The 26,019-nt window shown below is 33.8% G+C and overlaps 1 protein-coding gene across 2 annotated transcripts; it reads left to right on the forward strand.

Moving 5' to 3' along the window:
• Positions 1-1,593: 1,593 nt before the first annotated feature.
• Positions 1,594-26,019, forward strand: LOC121383525. Of its 2 annotated transcripts, XR_005959302.1 has the most exons (8): positions 1,594-1,745; positions 5,155-5,668; positions 7,004-7,476; positions 21,367-21,541; positions 22,023-22,286; positions 22,858-23,004; positions 23,995-24,844; positions 25,882-26,019. XR_005959302.1 is itself a non-coding variant. In XM_041513596.1 (7 exons), the coding sequence occupies exons 2-7, from the start codon at positions 5,161-5,163 to the stop codon at positions 24,303-24,305; spliced, it is 1,878 nt and encodes a 625-aa protein (XP_041369530.1). In that variant the 5' UTR covers positions 1,594-1,745; positions 5,155-5,160; the 3' UTR covers positions 24,306-25,524. The 2 variants fall into 2 exon arrangements, 1 of the variants encoding a protein (XP_041369530.1); XM_041513596.1 differs by lacking the exon at positions 25,882-26,019 and having other exon boundaries at positions 23,995-25,524.

The raw sequence follows: 26,019 nt of genomic DNA on the forward strand, positions 1-26,019 counted from the left end.
TGAACGTTACAATGAACATATGTTGACCTGAGATAGCTTTTTTTAGCATGCAATATTGCATGACACTGTATTAAATAGTATTTTAAACTACGCTATACATCGCTATGTAGGCTACTAAATTAAAAACGTGCATAAATGTACGGTACGTTAAAATGAATATCTGAGTGGGGCACATGTCATCCTTGCCCCCCCCCCCCTTCCCCCGCATCCTACGCCAGTGTTATTTTATTATTATTATTATAAAAAAAAATTCTTTCGGGGAGTTAGATTAGAGCCCCATAGAAACTGTGCCCACTAGTCTGGAAACCCTCGCCACTGCCCCCCCCCCCCCCGCCCCCCATACACACACACACACACACACCACCGCACACTTTTCTGCACACACGCCAGAATGATGATCCATAGCCAAGACAGTGTTAAATAATTAAGGTGTTATTTATTTATTTATTGTTTTTGGTAGTCTAGCCTAAATATAAGCTTGCCTAAGTTCACGGTAAAACAGGTGTGGCGGAAAATAATTTACACTGCAGTTTAGGGCACCACGAGTCGGAAATATTGGACTCGAGTACTCTGGAGGGTCAAACTCGACCCGGACCAGAGTACCCGACACTTACACTAGATCTATGACTAGTAAAGTAAAAGAGTATTATGCATCTTAATTCCAGCACCAAATCATGCCAGTGTATTGCATTGCACACATTCTCATGGCAAAATAACGTAAACAAATATAATTAAATGAGAATGCTCTGCCTTGCACAGTGTTTGAATCTTAACTGGATATAGGCTAAGACACGTCAATATGTTATCCTAGCCTAGCATGGGTACTAGAGTCCTATAAACGGACTCGAGTCTTGCTAGAGTACTCGTGAAGACCTTACTGCAGTTTTAAAATAAGAAAGAAAGAAATGTTTTATTTAACGACGAACTCAACACATTTTATTTACGGTTATATGGCGTCAGACGTATGGTTAAGGACCACACAGATTTTGAGAGGAAACCCGCTGTCGCCACTACATGGGCTACTCTTCCGATTGGCAGCAAGGGATCTTTCATTTGCGCTTCCCCTTTTAAAATATGAATGCTTCCTCGTGTCTACGTGTACCGACCTCGGTGGCGTCGTGGCAGGCCATCGGTCTACAGGCTGGTAGGTACTGGGTTCGGATCCCAGTCGAGGCATGGGATTTTTAATCCAGATACCGGCTCCAAACCCTGAGTGAGTGCTCCGCAAGGCTCAATGGGTAGGTGTAAACCACTTGCACCGACCAGTGATCCATAACTGGTTCAACAAAGGCCATGGTTTGTGCTATCCTGCCTGTGGGAAGCGCAAATAAAAGATCCCTTGCTGCCTGTCGTAAAAAGAGTAGCCTATGTGGCGACAGCTGGTTTCCTCTAAAACAGTGTCAGAATGACCATATGTTTGACGTCCAATAGCCGATGATAAGATAAAAAATCAATGTGCTCTAGTGGCGTCGTTAAATAAGACAAACTTTACTTTTTTTTCGTGTCTACGTTAATAATGGTTACACCCTCGCCTTGCAGAGAAACTCTGGTTAAGGGACATAACTCGCTCTAACCTGTTTTGCGCAAGTACGAAGTAGTTTTTTTTTTAATGTGACGACTGCAGTAAGATAAGACCATATTGCATTTTTTATTTGGATAAATACATTTAGTTTAAAGAGATTTCATCATCAATACATCATTAATAGTTTATAAAAATATATATACGATTTGTATCAGCTGCAGATGTAAGTAAACATTATAATTCATGTAGTAAAATGTAACCACTGTCGGTAATCAAAATGGCGCAGTGTAATATTGGAATGCGCAATAAACGGGGCCTGTTTAAGGCTATTCCTGAATTATACCGTGTGTGTGTCTCGCAGTGTATGTGTCGCAGTGTGTGTGTGTTTTAAAATATGTTCCATAATAAAGGAAATGTACACTCAAATAAAAAATAAAAAAGTTAAATGTATAAAAATATAATATAAATTATCATTAATAAAAAATATATAGGCCTATTTCATGGATAAACCAGTTTCAGTGAGCATAAGCATTTGGTTCTAAAGCATATAAATATTTATAAACCGACAGTTGTTATTCAGATGGCTACCAATTTATTAGTATTTCTACGCTTGAAATGAGCAAACAATATTTTAGGAAAACAAATATAACAATTCAAATGTCTTGCAATTGTGTTATAAGTTGAGAAATTGAATGGTTATAATGGTGAAATTGTTTGGTTAAAAACTATAAGCTGCATTCTGAGTTTTAATAAATATATAAACCAATATCTAGAAAGATATTTATGTTAAAACATATAAGGGCCAGGTATTTTTGGCTATTATCTGTAGTCAAGAGTTTTACCAGCAGACACTGTGACAGTCGTGTGACTTCAATAACTAGATAGCAGTATATCTATACAGCTGAGAACAAACAAAAATAGTTTTAAATTTAAGTTTTCTTTCAAATTACAGTCTTTGAAAATCATAGAAAAAGGTATTAAGAAATGTGCCATGTTTTTGAGTAGGTTAAGTTCAATTATGCTTTCTATGCTCGTTGTAACTATTTTTACGAACATTTCTGTGAATATGACAGACATATTTGTTTACTTTCCCCATGCAAAAGTCAACAACGTCAGAAAAATTAAAATGTACATACTGTTGTGCATAAACGATACAATCACCGAAATAGGTCCCTCACTAAAACAGGTCAACAGACGATATATAAATATAAGGTAAAAAAATATAAATGAAATAAAATATAATAAATTAATAAAAATAAATTTAAATTTAAAAAATATAAATGGAATAAAATAAAATAATTAATTGAACACATTTTGCTGATTTGAAAATGTTATAACTAAAATTTTACTGTTTCTTGCTTGGTCGTTTGGTGTTCTATTTAAAAACAAAATTACACTTACAAATAAAAATAAAAGAAATATTTTAAAAGTAACTAAAACATAATTACTAGGTTTATAAATTTACTTACCTTTTATTTCTGTAGTCTTCTTTTTTTCCCCTTCATTTTTTAAAGACTTTTTCTTGTGAAGATTTTTCTCTGCATTATATATTTACATGTAAAGTATTTTCCTTTTTTGTCATTGCTACTGTTTTCCATAATTTATTTTGTTTTAAAATGGAGAACTATGTCCAATATGTCGCACATGCGCGCACGCACATAGGTACGTTTATGTTTCTCCTGCCAGGCCCGTATAAATGACATGTGAAGGGGAGAGTGCATACTGTGGTGGTGGGAAGGAAGGCACAAGTATATTTTTAACATTTTAATACAGTGCTCAGAATAAAAAGTTAGCAACTTGCACCCAAAATACAAGCATGGTTTGAATTTCACCACGGCACCGATGGCAATTGTTGTAGGTGCCCTCCTTACTTGCTGTTATGCCCCTAAAATCTTACGATGTCGACGGCAAGAAAAATGCTGCGCTGCTTTACCTGGCTTGCCATCGTGTCTTTCGAATTTTTTTTTTTTTTTTTAAACCCAGTATTTTATTATTTAGAAACGACACAAAATGTAACATAAAAAGTCACATCTAGAAAAGTTGTGTTTGTTGATACATGAAGTGAGAGATTAGTTGTATCATATCAGGATGTAAAACAAAATGTGCTAAAATGCCCATAAAAAAACTTTATTTACAGCAGTTTAACTTGACGACATATATAAATATATTCTTTGTGACTTACATATTAGTAATTTCAAATATCATATTAACCAATATTTGTTTTCGACTTGGCAAGATGATTGGGATGTTGTGGTCATGAACAAGCTTCATTTTGTCAGGCCAGTCCTGAGAGTGGCTGTCTTCCTACAGGCAGTGCAGGAAGGATGAAGTAGTTTTGTGCCGTGCCTGCATATTTAATGCATTGATTTATTTTAATCCTCCAGTGCCCAAGTACTCCAAATAAATACCAAAAATTATCATATTCATTCGACTTACAGGTGTTAGTGTACATTGAACACTTCCATGTCGACTTAATTTTCACAAATTTGTATATACTTTTAATAATGTAGCATATCTGCTACATTAGGCATTTAAGAAAAATGTAGCATATATGCTACATGTTATTAACCATGTAAAATACATTATTATGGCATGTAGCTGTCAAAAATAAACATTAAAGTCCAAGACCATAAGGTGAAATAATGTTCTCAGAAACTTGATAGAAAGTAAGTTACCTTCATGATCCATGTGTTCATGTTTGCTTTTTGTTTGTTTTTTGTTTTCCTAAAAAGCAATTAAACATATTTCTCTCTTGTTTGCCAGTTCGTCCTTTAAGACTTTCCCACCTATAAGACGCTAAGAGTAAATAAAAATAGTTTTTAGTTTAAAATGACAGTACATTTCAAAGTGAAGATTGGCACAAACTTATATTTATGGTCTCCTTAACCGCAAAATGGATTAAAGTACACAATTAGGGTGGGGAAATGTAATGGCATTCATTATTTTGACCACAATTTCATTTTAAGCAATTTTGCACGGAACAACAGCATGTGTTAATGGCGTTACTGGAATAAACCTGCTTATGCTGAGGTTTAAGATAATGAACTACATGTGACAGTTTTTGACATGAACCTGTCTGAATTTGACCCTTTTTAATGTGTTGGCACAGAGCCAAACCATGGAAATCAACATGAAATGTGATTCGAGACCTTAGTAACAACTTATGAGATACCTTTTAAAGCATGATCTTTAGATTTATGAATCATACTAAACAATGTATGATACTTGAGTCATTTTTAAGAATACCAACTTAAGTATGATGCCTTGTTTGATATAATACTTAGGGTTTGAATATTCTTAAGTTAGGCATTTTTATGAATCTGGATCCTGATCAACATTGACACAAGTTAGTTAGGTATCCATGAGCATTCATTTCACAGTGTAATAAAAACATTATTAAGACAATCGTGTCAATGTTATATCCATGTGTTATGGTAATTGATATAGAAATAATTTAAGGATATGAAATTTGACATCTTGAACATGAGAGCATGATTTTGAATTTAAAAAATGTGAGACTTGACAGGTTTATAAATATTACTATAATTAAAAATATTATAATTTCTGTTGATATAAACACCAGATTTAAACACCATACGTGGCTCGTTTAAAAAATAATAATTCTATTACAGGACACAATGGACAAGCAGTACTCGGTTAAGTTCTTCACATCTCTTGTGGAATGCATGCAAAAAGTGTGCCGAGACTTCCTCGACTTCGAACAGGCCGTGGATCTCAGTGGCTACCTCTGTGTGGAGATCGACAACTTCAAGAAGGAGAGATATGTTATCAGCGAACTCATTCAGAACACTGGAGACGTGATCAGTGAGAGTTACTGCACAAAGGCCTTCAAGACACTGAGGAAATTACCAAGGGAAACCACGTGTAGTAGTGGAATTGAAAACAGTGATCCCAGACAGTCTTCAGTTATGAGCATTGGAAGTACTGCAGGATCAACAGGACTGGGTAGAATATCCGCACGTAGGTCACAATGTTCCAGTGGTAGAACGAGTCAGAGTACAAGTCAGACAGATTCCAGTTGGAACAGCAATCCAGCTGACAGTCGGTATCAGCTGTCTTCTGTTCATGTAGCAGGTCTAAAGAGAACCATTCCTCAATCAAGTCTGCTGCCGTCGGTGAAACGAGGTACTTCTCCAGCTTGTCCTTTTAAACTTGTACTCCTGTAGGAGAATCAACAGGGCCCATATTTTTCAAAGGTACCGTATATGTATCTTAGTCAGGGCTAGCTCTGGGTGAGCAAAACATTTCGCCAAATTGTTTATTAAACTTCAGAAATGGCAGAAATCAACAGTTATTTTCTGAAAAAAAAGTCCGTTATTACATAAAATTATTTCGCCAAATAAAAATAAAATTTGCCAACTGCCAGAGCTAGCCCTGTTAGTGCTATGATAGTAAAAACCATTATAGGCTATGACGTCACTATGGCATGTGCTGACAGTGATGTCTTAGCCTATGATGGATTTACGATTTCCTAGTGCTAAGATGGCTTAGAAAATATGGGCCCTGGTTCTGTAGCTCTCTTCTCTTTTTTTTCTTTTGTGTTAATACTTACTGGTAATATGCTTCCATCTTGTCACTGATTAGTCAGTAGTATATATGTGTGTGTGTAGTTACTAAAGATTAAGAATGTAACAGCTACACATTGTTTACTATGCAGGGCTCAAACTTAATGACAACACCAGCTGCTATTGTCATTAGTTGTGATAAGAATTGCCATTACATACATCAGTCTCTTTATCTTTGGCAGTCTTTTTGTTGTTACCACGATACAAATTAATAATTATAGCCATCGGTTGAAGGAATAATGCTTATATATTTTTTATATTTGTTACAATAGTTACTGACTTCAAATTGCTGTAGGCAGGTTCAAAATTACTGTAGGTGAGCTTTGGCGAAAACAATTCAAAATTGCCTTAGGTATTGTCTCTCCAGTATTCAGGAAAGGGAATCGGTAGAGCTGGTTCCACTTATTGGAAGGGATGGTACCAAAGATTTGCAGGGTACAAGTACTTCGAAAATGTCTTGTAAACAATGATAAACCTGATTACTCTGGTAGTTCAAGACGATGGCATGACTTGTGATTTTGGATGGCAGGCTAAATAAAAGTATGACGGATATTACTATCGCTGCCAGTGGATGGCAGGCATATTGGAATTAGTCTTAAGAGATGGTGGGCCCGTCATTGTTATGACATGTAGCGAGACCCCTGAAAATTGTTTTGTGTATGTATATATATTCAGCAGTGTAATTAAAAGAGTTAGGGTAATAGTCAAATCTTTTTCATCTTGCTCACAACATCTGTTCACAATAAGCCAGATACTTTGTCACACAGATATATGTGTTAATATCACTGTTTTTGCTAAACATTAGTTTCAGTATTGTATACATACTCTTACAATATTTAACAGAACTTCACTTCATGCCATGTTCTATATATATGTGTTCCATTCTTCGTTTCAGACAGGAGTGAGTCTTACAGTAGTGGTCTAGAGAGTGAAGAATACAGCACTGTTGATGCACAACATGCTTCTACCAACACATATTTGACTGAACAAGTGTCTGGAAGTGCTACCTGTACATCAAGTGCTCCTAATAGTAATAGCAATGCATGTATCTCTGGTTCGAGTATGACACTGCCATCATGTTCCATATCTAACAGTAGTACTGCACAAACCTTGTCTAGTGTGGGTGAAAGCATTCGATTACCATTAAATGTGACTGTCAAAGAAGAAGATGATATAGCTTTTATGGTGCTTGATGATAGTCAGGATTTCGATAGCTCTGCCACATATGGTGATAATGACTCTTCGAATACATTCGCACATGCACAGTCAGTTAATAATGAAACATTGCCATTGTCATCACCAAACTTTGGGGACCAAGAAAATGCTCATACTGCCAGAAAGATGAAAGGTCATGTGAAACTATTTCAGGTAATGTCCAGTATTATTTTGTATTGTAACCGTAACGGTGATCAGTGTGAATGATATATGTATGTTTCCAAGAACATGATGTTCAAAGAATTTCAGAATTCATTTTGACATCCTTGAATTTGTTATGTGTAAAGGAAGTACAGCTTTAGACTAGTAGCATGTAATATTTTCAACAAGTGCACTGCTTTGCAAAAGGTACATATGAAAATGCAACATATTTCTTTAGCCTTCAGCCTCCAGGTGATTATTACCAGATTTAACAGTTGGGCAGCCATTCCTACTGGTGATTAACTTATAAGTACCAAATTTTATAATGGTCATTCATGTACTATTATAAAAGGGTTTTCACATGAAAGTGTTTTTTTAGAGTATAGGGTATGGAGTTCGCCATTCTGTCCATTTTTGTCTTTTCTTTATGATTGCTGAATAGCGCCTCTATGATTGCATGTACGTATACCAGTTTGTAAATGATTGATGATTGCAGGGAACAATATTTTAGAAGTTGGTTCACATAATATGTATCGAAAAAAATCTTTTATTTGGTTGTACACGATTGATGAATTATTCATGGATGTATTTGCAAAACCTAATCAGTTATTTAAAACTCGTATTGAATGTATATTTTAATGTCAGTATTTTCTGCTGATACGGTTAGTTCAAGGAAAATAAAATATAAAATGCAAATATTTTATTGTAAAAGTTAGTTTGTTTTGTATAATGAAACCACTAGATCACATTGATATATTAATTATTAAAACCTATTAGATGTCAAACATAAAATTGAAGCCTGGAAATAAGTGGCCGTTCACGGACACTGTCCACTACAATTTTGTCATTTGTCAAGTTTTGACAGTCACCAACTTAAGATTAGCAGTCATTTTGCCAACACAAAAAATGAAGTATTTCTGAAAATTTAAGGGTTCTGAAGAGTTAATTTTCATATTTTAAAGTTACGCTATAAGTAGTTAAAAGTTAAGTACATGTCTGAAGTTGATCTGAAAACATCTATTGAAATATTTTGGACATTTTATTTTGTGAAAAAAACGTTTGTGTTTAAGACTCAAAATTAATTTTGTGGAGAGGGAAGCAAATGCTTGAAAGTGAGAGCAGTTTGAGAAATCATTCTCAAAATTAGACTCCAAACTCACTTGTGTAACTTTTTTTTGTTACAGCTATGCAGAATGCTTGATACAAACATGGATAAAAGTTTATGATTTATATTATCACTCCTGAAAGTAAAAAATTCTTGATGTATATCTGAAATATTGTTTAAAAAAAACCCAAACCCAAAAACAATTTGAAACCAAAAGCTCCTTGTGAAACTGATTATCAGAAAGCATTGTGTGTATTTTGAGCATTTGCTGCCTGCATCATGTCAAGTTTGAGCCTTTTATTGTTTAATATATTCCAGGTACATATGTGCAAAAATGTAGGTGGACGTTTTGCATTACAGTGCATTGGATTGTGTGTTAATTCATGTAATTGGAAACATACATATGTACATATCTGAATTAATTTGCATATTGTGGGTTTATCATATACATGTGTGTGTGTGTGTGTGTGTGTGTGTGAGATTTTTAAGGTTGCAGATTTGCCAAAAGCGTAATCTTCTATGTCCAGTAAACATATGCTACACTTAAGCAAACATTGCTAAGCTCAGCAGGGTTGAGAATTAACATGAAAATTATGGTCGTCAGCAGGGCCAGTGGAAGAAAAATCTTACTGGCCCTTCTCAAATTCAACTAGTCCTCCAGTTATCTCATTAAAATTTAATGGCACAGCCAAAATAAAAATTAGAATATTCTTTGTTGAATAATAACCATGTGCTCACTGTAGTCCGTTTGCTTCAAAAGGAAACGGATGAATAGGCATGTAACTTCATAATCAATAAAGTTAAGTCATATAAAAACATGTTCTTAAGTTTTAAACCCATACCAACTCAAAAAACATTTTGAAAAAGAAATCCAGTATATATTAAAAAAAAATTCTTTACAAATTACCATTAAATTATTGAGATTAAATCTAGTTTTTAATATGTGGGTGAAGACAAAATACTACAACAGCCAAGATGTGCAGCTTGACTTCCATTGTCTTTGAAGTAAGGCCAAAAAAAATATATATGTGTGTTTCCGATTGCATCCCCCCAAAATTAGGGTAGGTAGGTAGGGTTTTTTTTTGTTTTGTTTTTTTCCCCTTCCTTTTCTTCCTTAATGTGTGTGTACTTATATAACATATCTATAAATAATATATATGGATTTGTGGCATAAACAGATGTTTAAAATGTTGTTATTTGTCTGTGTTTATGTAGAGATGCATTAATAATAAGACCTGTTGATTTAAGTGAAGACAAGAATTAAGCTGAATTGATACGATTATATTTAATCGAAATAACCTGTACCAAGGCTATGTTCGTACATTCGGTTACTTCCGTGACCGACCAAGCTGTTCGGTGGTAGCCTATCAGGGGAAGGAACTCTATTACAAAAGCTTTACCATAATTTCGGTTTTTCGGAAGGGAATTACATGTGCAAAATGTATCATATAATAGTACGTAAACAATGTGCAAGGAAGGAAATACTCTTGTTTGGTGATGTTGTCCTCTTTTATTTGTACTTTTTTTTTTTTTTTTTTTTTTTTTTTTTTTTTTTTTTTTTTTTCATTTATTTATTTCAGTTTAAGAGAAAAAAAAAAATATGGTCAGGGGGTAAAACTAGGGATGGTCAGTCGACCGGAAACACACCTCTTTTTTTTTTTTTTGGCCTAAAAAGAAATAATGCAGCACAAAAAAAGAGAATAAAGGTAGAACTGCACGTGCTCTAGTATATAAAACTAGTCTGGGTGACAGTTCTCTTTGTGGCAATGGAAGAGGGATGAAATAAACTTTGTGGCGATGCAAGAGGGGGTAAAATCTCCAGTAAAGGATTTTCTTGGGATTGGCTATCCTACAGACGAAGCATGCACACGTGTGCATTTAATTTGGATATTGTAAAAGCTACAGTAGGAGGCTACTAATAAAATAAATATCGAAAGAAAAATAAATCTGTAAAAAAAACATTTGACCAAAATATACGATGTACTTAGTTAACATATTACAAAATATAAAAAAAGTACTTATTGTTTATTACAGTAATATTTCAATGGTTTATGTCATCATGTAAATCTCGGTGACAAGACTTTAAATCTGATTTGTTCTTATTTCATGTAAATCGCTTTAAACTTAAAACAATACCGACAACAACAATCAATTAACTGACCTTGGAATAAGCCTGTAGTAATGGAAAATTTCATTGCTTTTTTTCATATGTGCTCACTTTAGTGTGAGTTAAAACTACAAAATAGAATTTGATTTGTTCCAGAATAACGTAAGCTAATTAAATATGATTCCTTTTTATAATAACATTGAATAACAATTGTCAAATAGTAGGTCCACTAGATAATTATGGTGTATTTTGTCCATTCCAATAAGCCAACGACTTCCAGATTTAAAAAATGCATGTAGTGTCTGCAATACATTTTGAGTTCTATTTATAAAAAGACCTGGCCAATAACCACAGAAGCTAAGTCTGGCGCTGTCAAAATATAGAGCATGTTCTATGTCTTCTCCTGCCAGATCTGTAGTTTGTGCCAACACAGACATGGTGTGTTTTGTCACATTCGATTCAGTTTTAGTGTCTTTCTTTTTCAACCATTACCATACTCGCCAGACACTAAAATCGATGGTCGCCTAACAGACTAACTTTTTAAAATTCTTAGTCGCCCTTAGCCAGTGAAGGTCACCACGGTCGACCGGGCGACTGCTAATTTTAAACCTTGGCTCACTTAAAAACCCATAAAGTATGATATGTAAAGCACGTTTTTGAACAATTGAGTGACAGAGAGAGAAAGAGAGTGGTGGTAGAGGGGCAAAGACAAGCAACAAGGACCACATCTGGAACCAACCAAACCATTCACGACTGTTATCGTTGATTGCTGTCACAGAGCAAAGCCAATTTCAAGCTTGGCTTGCCACTTGCATTTGTGCTAAAAATAGCATGACCCAGTTTTTTGCTGTTATATGTTACCTAGCCTGGACTATTGACCAATGAGCTTTTGTGTTTCAAAAGACTCATTTCTAAGAGTGGTCCATGGATAACAGGATTATTTTTCAAAAGTTTACACTGTAATTTCTTCAAAGTTTGCAGCTCACCCATTAAGGCCTAATTATATTGGACAGCGATAACAGAAAACTTTGCAGTGAATTGTTTTTAGACAGAATGGCACAGCACATATGGTAGGTGGTCAACCACTTTAGAAAGAATTTGAACTAATTTTTAAAAGATTTCTGTATGGCAAAATTAAATTTTGTATCTCCTCTTAAAACAATTCTACATTACCCCCACCCCAATGTGTGTACATACTTGTACATGTATATAAGTATAAACATGCTAAGACATACACGTACAACTTGATTATCTTTTTTAATTTCTAAGCATCTAGGTCTACTCCACTTTATATTGGCGAAATATATTGTATAATCTCTCTATTTGGTGCAGCTCTTCTTTCAAGTAGACCTGCCAGAAATGTTCTTCTTTTCATCCGGTTTCTGATTATGTAATAGTTCTTCAAACATATATTAATATAATGTCCATGTGATAAAAATAAATAATAATACATTTTTAAAAATCTATCCATGCTGTTTTCCATGCTGTGTCTAATTACAAAAATAGCGATTTATTGCTTTGTGTTTGTCATGTTTCATTGCCAGTGTGTAATTAGACCTTAATGCTGAAAAGAAAATCTGATATAGTGGAAGTCATTCTGAATATTGTCTTTGCATTCAATATTATTTGGTCACATTTGATTTTGTTGTTTGTGGCATTGGACATGATACATGTATATTCAAATATCTTTGCTTCTGTCAGTTTGTCTTGAAGACTACTTTCACTTCTGGTCCCATATTTTCGAAGCTATCTTAGCACTTCAAAATTGTAAAAACATTGTAAGCTTTGATGTCACTATATGGCATGTGCTGTAGTCACATCATAGCCTATCATAGCGCTACGGTCGCTTCGAAAATATTGGCCTAGGGTCATTAGCAAGATTGGTTCAGTGAATTTGGGTGTAAATGGCTAATTTTGACTTATTCAGGTTTCTGCTTAAAAATTGACGAACTCGTGAAAATAAAAAATATTTTCCTTCAAGATTGTAAAATTCATGATGCTGACATAGTAAATTGTAAGTGGTGATCAAGGGAAACAATGATGGTGAAACTTTTAAATTTAAAGACCCCCTACACCCACCACAACCAGCCTGGCCCACCACTTCAGACATTTATGCAGACTTGGATATAAAGAATTATTGATGATCTATATTAAACATTGACTATTCTAGCACAATGACGTCGTAGAAAGGTGCTAGAAAGGGGTGGTAGAAAAACCTGTCTACCACATGTGTGTAGACGCTAATCCGCCCTTTTCATTGGTTAATATTAGGATGTACACGGCAGTTGCTACCGGTTGATTACGTCATTTTAAAAAAAAAGTAGTATATGACGTCACATAATATGAGTAGGTCTTCTCGACACCACTATGCTTTCACACTCATGACGTAACATGGGTGTCAGCTTGGAGGTGACGTCACGTTACAAAAATAAAATGAAGAGACTTACAGTATAGTTAGACTAAATTAATAATTAAATTTATGAGACAGGTTGTGCTAGAAAATATTTCTGGCACTCGTCCTTTTGTAGATAGTTTTTCTGACACGAGTCTCAAGAAAATCAATCCATGGAGCTCGCTAAAGCTCGCTCCAAAGATTGATTTTCTTGAGACTCGTGTCAGAAAAACCATCTACAAAAGGACTCGTGCCAGAAACTATTAATGTACAGTGAATTGGGTTATGTGTCATATACATGTACATACAGTGACATTTCTGTCCTGACAAGAGTCATATGTCACTTTAGTTTATAATTTGCATTCTCTGGACTTTAGATCTTACCCATTTGGGCATAACAGAATGTTTGTCTGTTCTGAGCACACAGAGGTCTTTATAGAGCAGCACATAATGTTAATAATAGCTGGTAAAGAGTTGAACATTTTCAGAAATGCATTTCAAGTAATTTTAATCTAATTTTCTAGTTATTTAATCTACAGCTTAACATTCCATTGATTTTGAGGTGAAATGTTTTGAGATTAGCTTGTTTGTACTTAATTTGGACTTGCTTGTTTTGTGCATACTTACCACACTTATACTTATTTTGGGCACACCATTTATAGCTTCAGCTTTGATGCAATCTACAGCCCTGATTATTATTTTACATATGATCCAATAAGAAATGATAGTCTTGTTATTTTAAAATTAAATAACCAAGACCTTAGTAATTGATGGTTGTCAGTTTTACCCTGCTATTTATTATTACATGTAGTACAGTAGTCCAGTACATGAATGTTGTCCTAGGAACTATTTATTATTGCATGCAGTACAGTAGTCCAGTACATGAATGTTGTCCTAGGAATTATTTATTATTACATGCAGTACAGTAGTCAAGTACATGAATGTTGTCCTAGCAACGATTTATTATTACATGCAGTACAGTAGTCCAGTACATGAATGTTGTCCTAGGAACTATTTATTATTACATGCAGTACAGTAGTCCAGTACATGAATGTTGTCCTAGGAACTATTTATTATTACATGCAGTACAGTAGTCAAGTACATGAATGTTGTCCTAGGAAAACCTCTGCTGTAATAAGCCTCCTACAAAAAAGCAGTACGGAATCTTTTATATGTATGCATTTTCCCATAGACAGATCAGCATGTACCACAGAATTTGATTTGAGTCGGTTGATGGAGTTGTATTGTAGAAGTCAAACGTGGTTTATTAAAGAATGTAGTACTCTAAAAACATTGTATGGTAGTTCTGGACCTGTGCTTAAGTTAGAAAACTTTTAGTCTAGTCTAAATTTATAAATTAATGATGTCACACTCCTGCAGTTTGTGTGGTGTTACCCTGATGTTGAAGTCTCAGAATCAATTAGTCTTGCTTTTATACTCTAAATGTTTTGTAAGCACTGGGTCTGGTTCCATCAGAGAGTTCTTGCTTGTCCTGAAATATCTATATATGTCTATAAATGCTCAGTATAGTATCATGATGTGAATGTTTGCGTTGTCATATGCAGGGATTTTAATGGTGTATTTTTGTTGTACTCGACAGGATGTGTGATAGTTAAGATCTCTTCATTTGATCAGGAACATTTATAAGCATGTGGGCCAATCTCACTATTTTGGGGCCAGTGGTGAAAGTGCATGTGTCTTATTCAGATATGCTTTTTATGGTTTTTAATTGTTACAGGATCTTTCTAATACTAGTATATCAAAGAATGTACGTGTCACGTCATACCAAACATGGATATATATACACTATAATGTAGTAAAACTTGTTTTTGACCACTTTAGGGCTTGAATGTGCTGTAAATGTCGAAAATTACATGTCCACAACACAGAATACCAATACATGTATATTATGTATAATACATACATGTAGATCTAGAGTTTCAAAAATATTTGTAATTTATGCGCAATTTTAGTACCTGTTGTCACTGCATTTCTTCATGAAAATAGGGTGATCATATCATAAACAGATTTTTTTTTAATATAATGATTGTTTACATGGCATTGTACTTTTATGTGAAAGTACAATGTTCATGAAAATGCTGTTTATTATGTTATCGGCATTTGGGTTATCAATTTACTTAATTTATAATTATTTATGTATTAGTAATGGCCTTCAAAATTCATATTGATGTATGATGGCAATTTAGTACAGATAATAACAAAGTAAATGCTCGATTTTTGTAATAAAGGCAAAAAATCAATATGTAAGTGAGCAGCAGCATTAAAAAGTGAAAAGAATTTGCCTGTTCTTTAATTCAGAAAGGGTGAAATGTTGCAAATAGTGCAACCTTTTCAAGGATGACTATTACATTATCAGACTTTCAGAGAAGCCTTAATTTTATTATTTCAACACATTGAGCCATATGAAATTGTTGCCTGACATCACTTTACCATGCATATAAGGAACACAGGTGCAGCAGACTACAATAGAGGATCCAGAAAGTAAAAATGTTTATTGTATTGTTGGTTTATTACATTAATTACCAGAAACATGATGTCATAGATGTTGCAAGACGTCAGTATATCTCAGAGTCATCACTAAGTATCTTCCATGTATTGGCTGTGATGTGTAGAAGCGCACTTACAAATGAGTTCTAATCCACAATTTTTCCAAAAAACCAGGTAAGAATTTTGTGTTTTTTTCTAATATACTGAATATCTAACCAGTAAATATGCATAAAATCCTAGAAATGAAAGTATTTGCTCGTTGACATATAGCACATAGAAAATATACTTTTCTCTCAGAAATAATCAATGATTGGTTTCCAGACATAATGATAATATAACCATCTCAGTGTGTAATATTAATAACACATTAAACTGGATTTACATCCAATAAAATGATCACTACACTTTTAATTATTTTATTACTTCCAATGGCAATGCATTCTATAAAGGCTCTAAACTGTAAAAATGTATTACTTAAAGAACAACATTGGAGAAAATAAACTTCATACACAAAAGCTGATATTTTAACCATTACCCTTAGTTCAAGGTGATGTGTATGATGTCCTCCATATATTTGTGAGATTTAAAATTATTGGTGTCTATATCAAGCTCGGTTGGTAGAGTAATCATGTAAGATGGCTGGGTCAGAGGATCGAACTTCGTCAGTGGATCCATTGGATTTTCCCATCCCAACCAGTGCCCCATTACTTGTATATCAAGGGCCGTCATATGTGGTAGCCTGTCTATGGTCGCATGCATATTGAAGATTTCTTGCATGGAAAAATGTAGTGGGTTTCCTCCAAGACTAATACATACCTGTACATACATGTCACAATTTAATCAACAGTTGATGATTGATAAATGCAAATGTACGATAAAATCCAGTCAGAGAATGATTCCACTAGGTTCCATCCTAAGACCCAGGCAGTGTGAGTGGGTTGGTGGATAGATGTATTATGTCTGTCTGTGTGTATATTGTTCGTTTAAAAATTTTAATTGAATTGAAAATGTAATAAATTTATTTTGCTTGTTTTCTCTAATATTTTATGTTTTAACTAATTTATTTCAGATTGCCTGTTGCGTTCCCTTGATCTAAAAGTTGCAGGTGGATAACTTGGGCAGTGTCAACATTTAAAAGGCACCACATAGATGTGAAACGTGATAACTTGAAACAACAACGTCAAATGTTGAAGCTTTAGAAACACCTGTCAAGAGATTAGAATGAAATTGTATAAGGGAGCCTATATAGATTCATATTTGTAAACAGAAAATCTTAAACATCACATATAATATATATTTTTATAATTTTGTATGTCATACTATTTGTATTTAACTTTTATGTGATACTGTAAGACAATGATTCAAGGCTCCCCAACCTTGACATTGCCTATGATCTGGGGGTAATAAAAAAGAAAGAAAAAAAAGAAAAGAAAAAAAGAAAGAAAAGAGATTAGAATGATAACTAAGCTTGCAGAAAGAAGACTGATAATCTAAACAATGCTGACATAAAGATGTGCAGAAGATACTTCACAATTCTTATTCTCCTTCGGTATTTAGTTTATCAATGCTCCTTCAAATTAAAATTGGGGATGTTACTGCCTCCAGTAACTCAGCAACCATCAGACTACCCTATGACAGTATGCAATAACATCAAGCCACAACTTAGAACAGTCGGAGAAAGATGTATGGATGAAAGAAATGACCTGCTGCTGACTTCACAATTCAGTACTGAACAACTAAATGATTCCGAGGTCGACTCTTGTAAAGTCTTCAAGGAAAGTACATTATGGATATGTACAATGAAAGAACATTGTCGGGTCATCACTCCAGCAAAATGCTATTATCTTGTCTTGAAAAAGGAAGGCAATTCCAACTCTGCCAGGCAAGACAAAGAGACTTGCACTTAAAATGAAAGAGACGAAAATATTGACGTATATCTTGAATAGGAAATGTAGTCACTCTGAATACTAAAGTGCTGTCGGAAACAGAATAAAACTGATTTTCGTCTATTACGTCTTTCATTTTAAACTGACAAGTAAATATTTTGTAAATACCCATTCAATGATACTTTACCTAATTTAGCATTTACTTGTTTGGGCTCATTGATGTACAAGGTGGTGGTTACTCTTAAAATTAAACTAAAGATGTCAGTAAACAGGCGATTTGTGACCTTTATTGGAACACACTATAAAACATTTTGATCGATATGTGTCAATTTCATTTACCCTTAAACAAACTTTTAATTTAAAATTGCAAGTTAACTGATTATTTTGAATTGCAGCATAAATTATTAATTATGACAAGCATATTTATTGAATATAAATTCAATATAAGTACATTAGAAATTTACACAATCTTGCAACAATTTAAAGGTGCTATATGATGCGAGCTGTAATAAAGATTCTCCAATAAAAATGTATTTTCAACCAGTAGATAAAATTATTTCCTATAATCATTTATGGGCATATTGTTAAAGGTGTCTTCTTTAAATGTTAAATCAAAATTTTATTAAACAAACAAACAAAAAAAAAAAAAATGATTTGCAATAGCTGTCATTGAGCAACATTGAGATAGCACCTTTAATACCGGTATAATGGATCACACATAATGGCTCTTGACAGTTTTGGTCAAAGGTTACTTATAAATGACTACAAATATTTTGTTTTGGAGAAGGATAGGGGCAAATCATCATCAGAAACAGTCCCTCACATATTGTAACAGCAATGAAATTGACACATGTTGACCAAAATTTGTTATAATCTGTTCCAATAAAGTGCACAAATCGCCTGTTTACTGACATTTTTCTTTTAATTTCAAGAGTAAACACCACCCTGTACATCAATGAGCACCCAAACAAGTAAATGCTAAATTAGGTAGACTATCGTTAAATAGATATTTACAAAATATTTACTTGTCAGTTTAATATGTAAGAAATAATCGACGGAAATAATTTTTATTCTATTTCCGACAGTACTATAGTCTATAAATTATTGCTAAATGATGTGATCAATAATGTTTTTAATCACAAATGGATTACATTTGTAAAATCAATTTTAGATGATGTTGGTTGTACATACATATGGTCCTCTATGTAACGGTAGTACTATAGTACTGTCGGAAATAGAATAAAAATTATTTTCGTCGATTATTTCTTACATATTAAAATGTTTTATAGTCTGTTCCAATAAAGGTCACAAATCGCTTGTTTACTGACATCTTTAGTTTAATTTCAAGAGTAAACACCACCTTGTACACCAATGAGAGCCCAAACAAGTAAATGCTAAATTAGGTAAAGTATCATTGAATGGGTATTTACAAAATATTTACTTGTCAGTTTAATATGAAAGAAATAATCAACGAAAATCATTTTTATTCTATTTCCGACAGTACTTTAGGTACAGCCAGGAACACATAGGAAATGAAGTATCACATGTTTTTATACAAGGCCCGACCAATGAACTTAATGCCTGTTATCTATGCCATACACAGTATACTAATGTTACCTTGTTGAAGGAAGATTCTATTATGTCTTTACGTTTACTTTACAGAAAACTGTGTGAACCATTTCTTCTAAAACGACTGCGTATCAGGCAAGCGCTTTACCACTAGGCTACATCCCGTCTTCAAATTGGACAAGAACTTTGTGTGACTTAGAGTATATTGTCCACTATCACCAAAGATTTTATTATATATTTCATAGTTTTCTCCATACCTGAAAATAATTATGGAGAATATTTGTGTCTACAATACATGTAGACAGATCTGCGCATTTTTGTTTTTCTACTTTTTGAGCATATTCTTGTTTATTGGGTAGTAATTAAATTCCCATTACATTCATCACAACATAACATCATCCTATTGGTTCTGACCTAGCAACAGGAGTTTGTTAATTTCTCGATGAATGTGAAAATTAGGTCGTCAGGGAAAGTCATACCTGATGATGTCATTTTATATGAGCAAGTTGTCTTATTGAGCATTATTGTTTATGGACCAAAAATAATTCAAAATAAAGTATTAAATTTCAGTGTTATTATTACCAAGTACCAGGTATCATTCAAATTTAATTATAAGGATTGTCTGTTATTTCTTTTTTTCGTTCATCTGGGTTTGAACCAAAAAATCATCCGCAAACGTATGTGAAAACGGCTTCGCTGATTCACAGTTTGCGGATGATTATTTTTGTTCATACCCGAAGAACATAAAAAATAACCCCAGATAATCCTTAATTATTTTATTGAAAAAGCATTCATAGTACATGTTGGACTTAGATTTGGTGTCAACAGAAATTAATACACAGTTGTTTTGTGTTCATTGGTTCTGATGATTAAACTACACAAATCTGTAGAAGCAAAAATAGTTTTTGCTATTTGGCAAATTTTATGTGAAAATGTATAACAAAATTATGTTTGACTTGGCCAATGGAAAATTAAAGTCAAATAAAGGCTTCTTAAACATGCCATTTCATAATGAATTAGCTGTTTGCCTTTTTAGGCAGAAGCTTAAATTCTACCATGTGTGTCGTGTGAATTTCACTCATTTGAGAACATGTGGTTGGTCAATACTGTTTAGCATGCCATTTGTAGATAAAAGACCATTCTGCTGTATCACTTGGCTTGGAAGTGCATTCTATAACGTTTGTACAATTTAATTTGCCGGTTCTTTACTTTGGTTTAAAATGTATATTCACATAGTACTACAAACGACTTACCGTTGAAGATTTATAGTACTTTTTACTGGTGATATTCCAATGATCGAAAGTTTTTCAACTGGGCTTTACTTGTACATTTATTCCTGAATTCCAGATTTTAGAGCCACCCATGAACATTTCGTGGCCTTGCTGTTTAATAACCCAGGAAGGTTTTGTGGATTTTTTAGTCATGGTCATTTTTATCTCTGCTTATTAATAAATCATCTGTCAAATTCTGTAGCCAGTAGCAGGTACATGGTCGTGATTGGTATGGATGTAGCAGGATATGCATTGACACAAGATGGAAGGTTTTTTTGGGGGGGGGGGGGGGGGGGGGGGAGGGGGGGGGTTCTGTTATACTTCGTCTTTTGCACAGACAAATAAAAAAAAAACCTGCCAACAAGTAATGCTCGTGTTAAGGCTAGCTTTGCCTTATGTATCCTTTACACTCATTTTAATACTTTAGACCCAAGAAATGCACCATAGCTTTTGACCTTAATTCAAAACCATTTTCCACACCATTTCTCTTTCTTCTCCCCCCCCCCCCCCTCCCCCATGCAGATTATTTTCATTTTAACAGTTGACATCAAGATCCCTTGTTGCTAATGGAAAAACGTAGTGGGTTTCCTCTGATGACTACAAGTCGGAATTACTAAATATTTGACATACAGTAGCTGGTGATTAATTAATCAGTGTGCTCTAGTGTTGTTAAACAAAGCAAACTTTAGTTTACGTCGGTTCCACGTCCTGATAAAATGCAATTACAAAGTACCAAAGCATGATTTTTGTTGCCTTTGTCAAATATTCTAGACCTCCATTGGCCCCCAGACCCTAGCCTTTAAGATTCAGATAATTTTCTATTTCCATGTCTGCGATTGATACAATACAGCAGCATCATTGTATGAAACAAAATACAATGTGGGAGCAATATGAAATGGTGCAAGTCGTCATTTTGACAATCTTTGTGAAGTCCTAAAAATATTAGTGGACTGTACATGTATTTTAAAGTATGACTTACTATCTACGTGTTGATGGAGTTTGAACCGACATGGAAGACAGCTACGTTGTGTCAGTGAAATGACCCTCCAATGACTCGATTTCAGGACTTCTCGTCAGAAGATGAGTCTTTAGAAAACAATTCAAGCACAAACACTGTGAATAAGACCAGATCAGATCTGAGAGTGTTCACCGACTGGTTGAAAAGCAACAAAGAATTCAGGAACCTAGAGGACATTCCACCAGCCGAGTTTGATGGTCTCTTGGCTCAGTTTTACATGGGTAAGACATCAATGAACAATGGATCTGGGGGGTTTTAATTAATAAAAATCTGTTTTAATTATTATAATTATAAATCTGACACATATAATTGTGGTACATTACTGGTATCGTGATTCATGTATTTAGTTTTTTGTATGAATAATTACTCTAGCTGTACTAGTATTATAATTGTGGTATATTGTCATATAATTGTTTAGTTTTTGTTGGTAATTTAAGAAGATTGCACTTTGATAAGAAGCTGGTAAATAATATATATTCCTATGTTTCATGTACATGCAAGTGTTAAATGCCATTTTTATTTTCTTATACAATTATATATCGATCAGGTGTGTTCAAATATCCATTTCTCTTATTTTATATTTATTTGAGTTTGGTTATAAAAACATGTTAACATATGATTTAAAACTGCTCACTAAATTTGTACATCAATGGTTTAGGAGTTGTCTGTAGTTTTTTTTTTTTTTTTTTTCTAATTTCTTAGATGTCCGTGCAAAGGATGGTTCAGAATATGAAGCAAACACAATCATTGGTATTCGAAACAGCATCCACAGACATTTGAGAAATTTGAAAGTCAACATGTATATAAAAAAAGATCCTGAGTTTAGCCATTCAAGAAATGTTCTAGAACTGAAAAAAACCCAGTTAAAAAACGAACCAAGACAGAAAAAGCAACACAGGCGCAAGGTAGATGGTCTTTGTGAGGATGACATCAGCATCTTGTATGACAAGCAAGTTCTTGGTGCAGGTAATTATCCAACTTTTTAGACTCCAGTGTTAATACTCAAACACCAAGACAAAAATAAGGCTGTGTAGGTGAGGATGTTCTTTAATAGAAACCTGTGAACCTTTTTTTATTATCAGTAATAGTTTTGTATGAGTTTTGTATGGTTAAAGTCATAGCCTTTGTAACATATTACACCCATGCAATATTGATAATATTTTACCATTAAATTAATATGTTTGTTATTAATATGATTCAGGGAACTAATTGTTCAGTATTGCTTCACAATTTGATATGCAAGTTTCAGTGATCGCTACACAATTTTAAAGCAGGAAATAGTAGTTGCTAATCCATTTTCAATTGCCTAGAAATATCACTAATAAAAATTTTAAAAAGAAAATATTCCCTGGGAATTTAGTAAAAAATATGTGATAAAATCTAAAAGCAACTGATTTTCATTTTATTCCATTCATTTGGCAGGATGACCCAGTGAAACTGAAGCTTTATTTTATTTGCTTAATGACACTTGAACTGTTGATGAAATAATTTCAGTGTTTGAATGTCCAATATATCTATTTATCTATTTATATTTCAGCCAATCCAGCGTCCTTGCTACATGCAGTTTGGATGAACAATGCATTTTATTTTGGATTCCGGGGACGTAAGGACCATGTCAACCTGCTTTGGGGAGACATAGAACTTAAGACGGACCCACTTGGGAAGGAATTCCTCGAGTATACAGGTTCGAATGAAAAATATTTTTGTCACGTCATATAAAGACGAGTACCTTGTTAATATTTAATGTTAACAGTTTAAGAATATTTTTTTAAGTATAAGTGAAAACAAAAAGCTATGATTAAGCAGTCTATGTTTGGTGAAAGTGTACTTAAAGTTTTTCAAATTGCCTTTAATTCATTGTTTCACGTTTGGCATGGCTGTTCACTTTCAACAGCCCCATGAATGTGACCCCAGGACACAGTAAAGATCTTTTAGAATTTGGTTACGGTTAAAACTGGGTTTCTATAATTGCTTTAACACTAGAGTTGTTTAATGGGTGGTTTTTATATTTGGCCTCATGGCTCTTCACCAAATGGTAGTCCATCAACTGCATACCCCCATCTCCATAAATAGATCTCGGTCATTTCGAATTTGGTTAAAGTTTTACTAATTGCATTTAACTCTGAATTATTTAGTGACTGGCTTTCAAATTTGGTATGAATGTTCACAAGGTCATAGTGTACACCCCTAGCCCCATGAAGATTGTCAAAAAGTTAATGTAGAGTTAAAGTTTATCTTGGTTTCGGAGGTTGAAACCCCCCACACCCACACGCTCAATTTTCTTTATTTTATTTTTAATACATTTCGAAGTCGAACCCTTATAAACTTTGCTTGTTACAGTCTAGACACTCCCACCCCCACCCGACTAAAAATCCTGCACTCGTGCTTGGTATTATAATGTTAAAATTATCTCATGTTGGACTAACGCTCCCTGCCTACTTGTGAAAAAACCTGTTTGGCAGGGTTTTTTTTATTGATTTGTGTTTTCTCTATTTAGCAATGATATGAGAGCCATCATGGCTTTATCATTCTAATTTGTTTTGTTTCTGTCTTAATCTTTCCATATTTATTTTAAATACATGTTCAAATTAATCTTAGAAAATTAACATACTCTTTCAAGAGGAATAAAATAGATCTTTTAAGATCTCAATTTTTTTTCCCCTCTATATTTCAGAAAGAAATTCTAAGGCACGGAGTGGCTGCAAGCAAGAAAATAATAGAAAGTGTATAAGAAGTAGAAATATGATAACAAGGATACATTCAAAGCCAGACAGCCCTCACTGTCCTATTAAAATGTATAAACAATACCGACTGCATCGTCCCTCTCGAATGCGTGACCCAAACACAAGGTTTTATTTACATCCACTTGAAAACCCACCTTCTCAGATGTGGTATACTCATCACGTTTTAGGGAAAAACAAACTCGGTGAAATGATGAAGAATATAATTGAGCAAGGAAATACGGTGAAAACAGAAAAGGAATGAAGTGTCAAAACTTGACGAATGTTGCACAGCTGTTAAAAAAAACCCACCCTAACTTCTGAGAGCAATGGACAGCACATTCCACAGCATTTACATGGAATGTAACAGTAATGGAGGTCTTGATTGTTGTTTCTTTGTGAAGAAAAATTAATTTTAAACCTTTTACTCGATTTCAGTATATGTGGATAAACCCCACTCTACTGAAGTACTGGCAACTCAGTTTTAAGAATTGGACAATTTTATACAATTATTGAATTAACATTACTGCCATTATAGCAGCAGGTAAAAATTGTGCAACCAGTTATTTGAGGTACGTTCTCATAGACAGAACACACACAAGTGAAGAAAGACATGTCTTTGGTCAGAATAATGCATGAGATGAGAACAATATTCACAAGCCTAAAACATTTGGGTGGGGAACAGAGGAAGAAAAATGACCATTTAAGCCAGATTCATACTTCATTGCCGACTCTTGTTGGCAAGTAGTTGACTCGCCCAGTCTGCTTCTCTTCAAACCTAATCCTCAGTTTTCAGTCAATTCGGTATGATTTTAAAACAGTTCATATTAAATTTTAGCGTGCATGTGTTCGTTCAACATGTTTTAGTTTACCTAATAATAAATTACATTTTAGTTGCACATAAGGTTGGCAATCACAGTATGAATTGACCTTTACACAAACAATGGACGTAAAAGCAAGAAACAGCTTCAAAATGTAGCACTTAAAATGTATTACTTGTATACAAATTTAAAGATTCTGAATTTAAACTGCCAATAAATCTGTATGTTGTCATGTTATTTTGATGCCAGTATTGTAGTTTTTGTTAATGAATACATGGATTTTGTGGGTTTTTTATTTTTATTAAAGTATAATTTACACGACATTACCAGTTACTTGTAGATTGCTAAAGATTATATATTATGTCTAGTCCGGTCCATAGTTTTTGGTATCTCATCCCTAATCTAACACTGGTCTAAATCATGGGGGGGGGGGGGGGGTACACATATTTTGAGTAGAGGTGATACTGTTAACTTGATATTACATCTGTTTTGACAGAACAAAGCATGCATGTACTTCTACAAGTGTCCAGAAAAAAATTGTTAATATTTTTAGAAACTGTATTTAAAATGTTTTATTATTATTAACTGAATCGTTAAATTATAAATTTCCTGGTTCTTTATTGTTCCAAAATTGTGGAAAATATTTATTTAATAAATATTGCTTTGTACCACATTTTGTGGGGTTTTTTTTTATTTGTATATGTTTATGCTTGTTAACCCTTACTCATTAAAAACTAGAAAAATGTTTATTGATAAAAATAAATATTGATAATTATTGCTATATATTACACAAGAAATCAGTTTGCAGTACAACTATTGGTATGAAAAGGCTGTTTAATAACAATATAAAAACAGCTTTGTTTTTCTTATATATGATCCCCAAAATAATAAAAATACAAAATGTTCACGAACATGACAGTGAACAACATTCACAAAAATACTTGATATTTTTGTATGGAAAAGTATTGCTTCAAACAAGCACAACTGAATATTGACACAAGATTTTTTACATTCTCCCAGGTATCATCGGAACCCCAGACTCTGTCCATCCCAGATATATTACCTGAGGACACCCTGATAGCCCAGTCTTTGATGTTATCCGGGGAGGATCAGACAATAGCAGATAAAATCCATCATTTTGAATGCAAGAAATGTCGC

Source organism: Gigantopelta aegis, chromosome 10 (assembly GCF_016097555.1).
Source record: "Gigantopelta aegis isolate Gae_Host chromosome 10, Gae_host_genome, whole genome shotgun sequence".
Lineage (NCBI taxonomy): Eukaryota > Metazoa > Mollusca > Gastropoda > Neomphalida > Peltospiridae > Gigantopelta > Gigantopelta aegis.

What these genes read in the sequence shown, in the direction of transcription:
- LOC121383525 (XM_041513596.1), top strand. Translation starts at nt 5,161, where the DNA reads ATGGACAAGCAGTACTCGGTTAAGTTCTTCACATCTCTTGTGGAATGC. An exon ending in GCTGCCGTCGGTGAAACGAG is followed by an intron (nt 5,669 to 7,003) that starts GTACTTCTCCAG and finishes TCTTCGTTTCAG; the next exon opens with ACAGGAGTGAGTCTTACAGT. An exon ending in GGAATTCCTCGAGTATACAG is followed by an intron (nt 23,005 to 23,994) that starts GTTCGAATGAAA and finishes TCTATATTTCAG; the next exon opens with AAAGAAATTCTAAGGCACGG.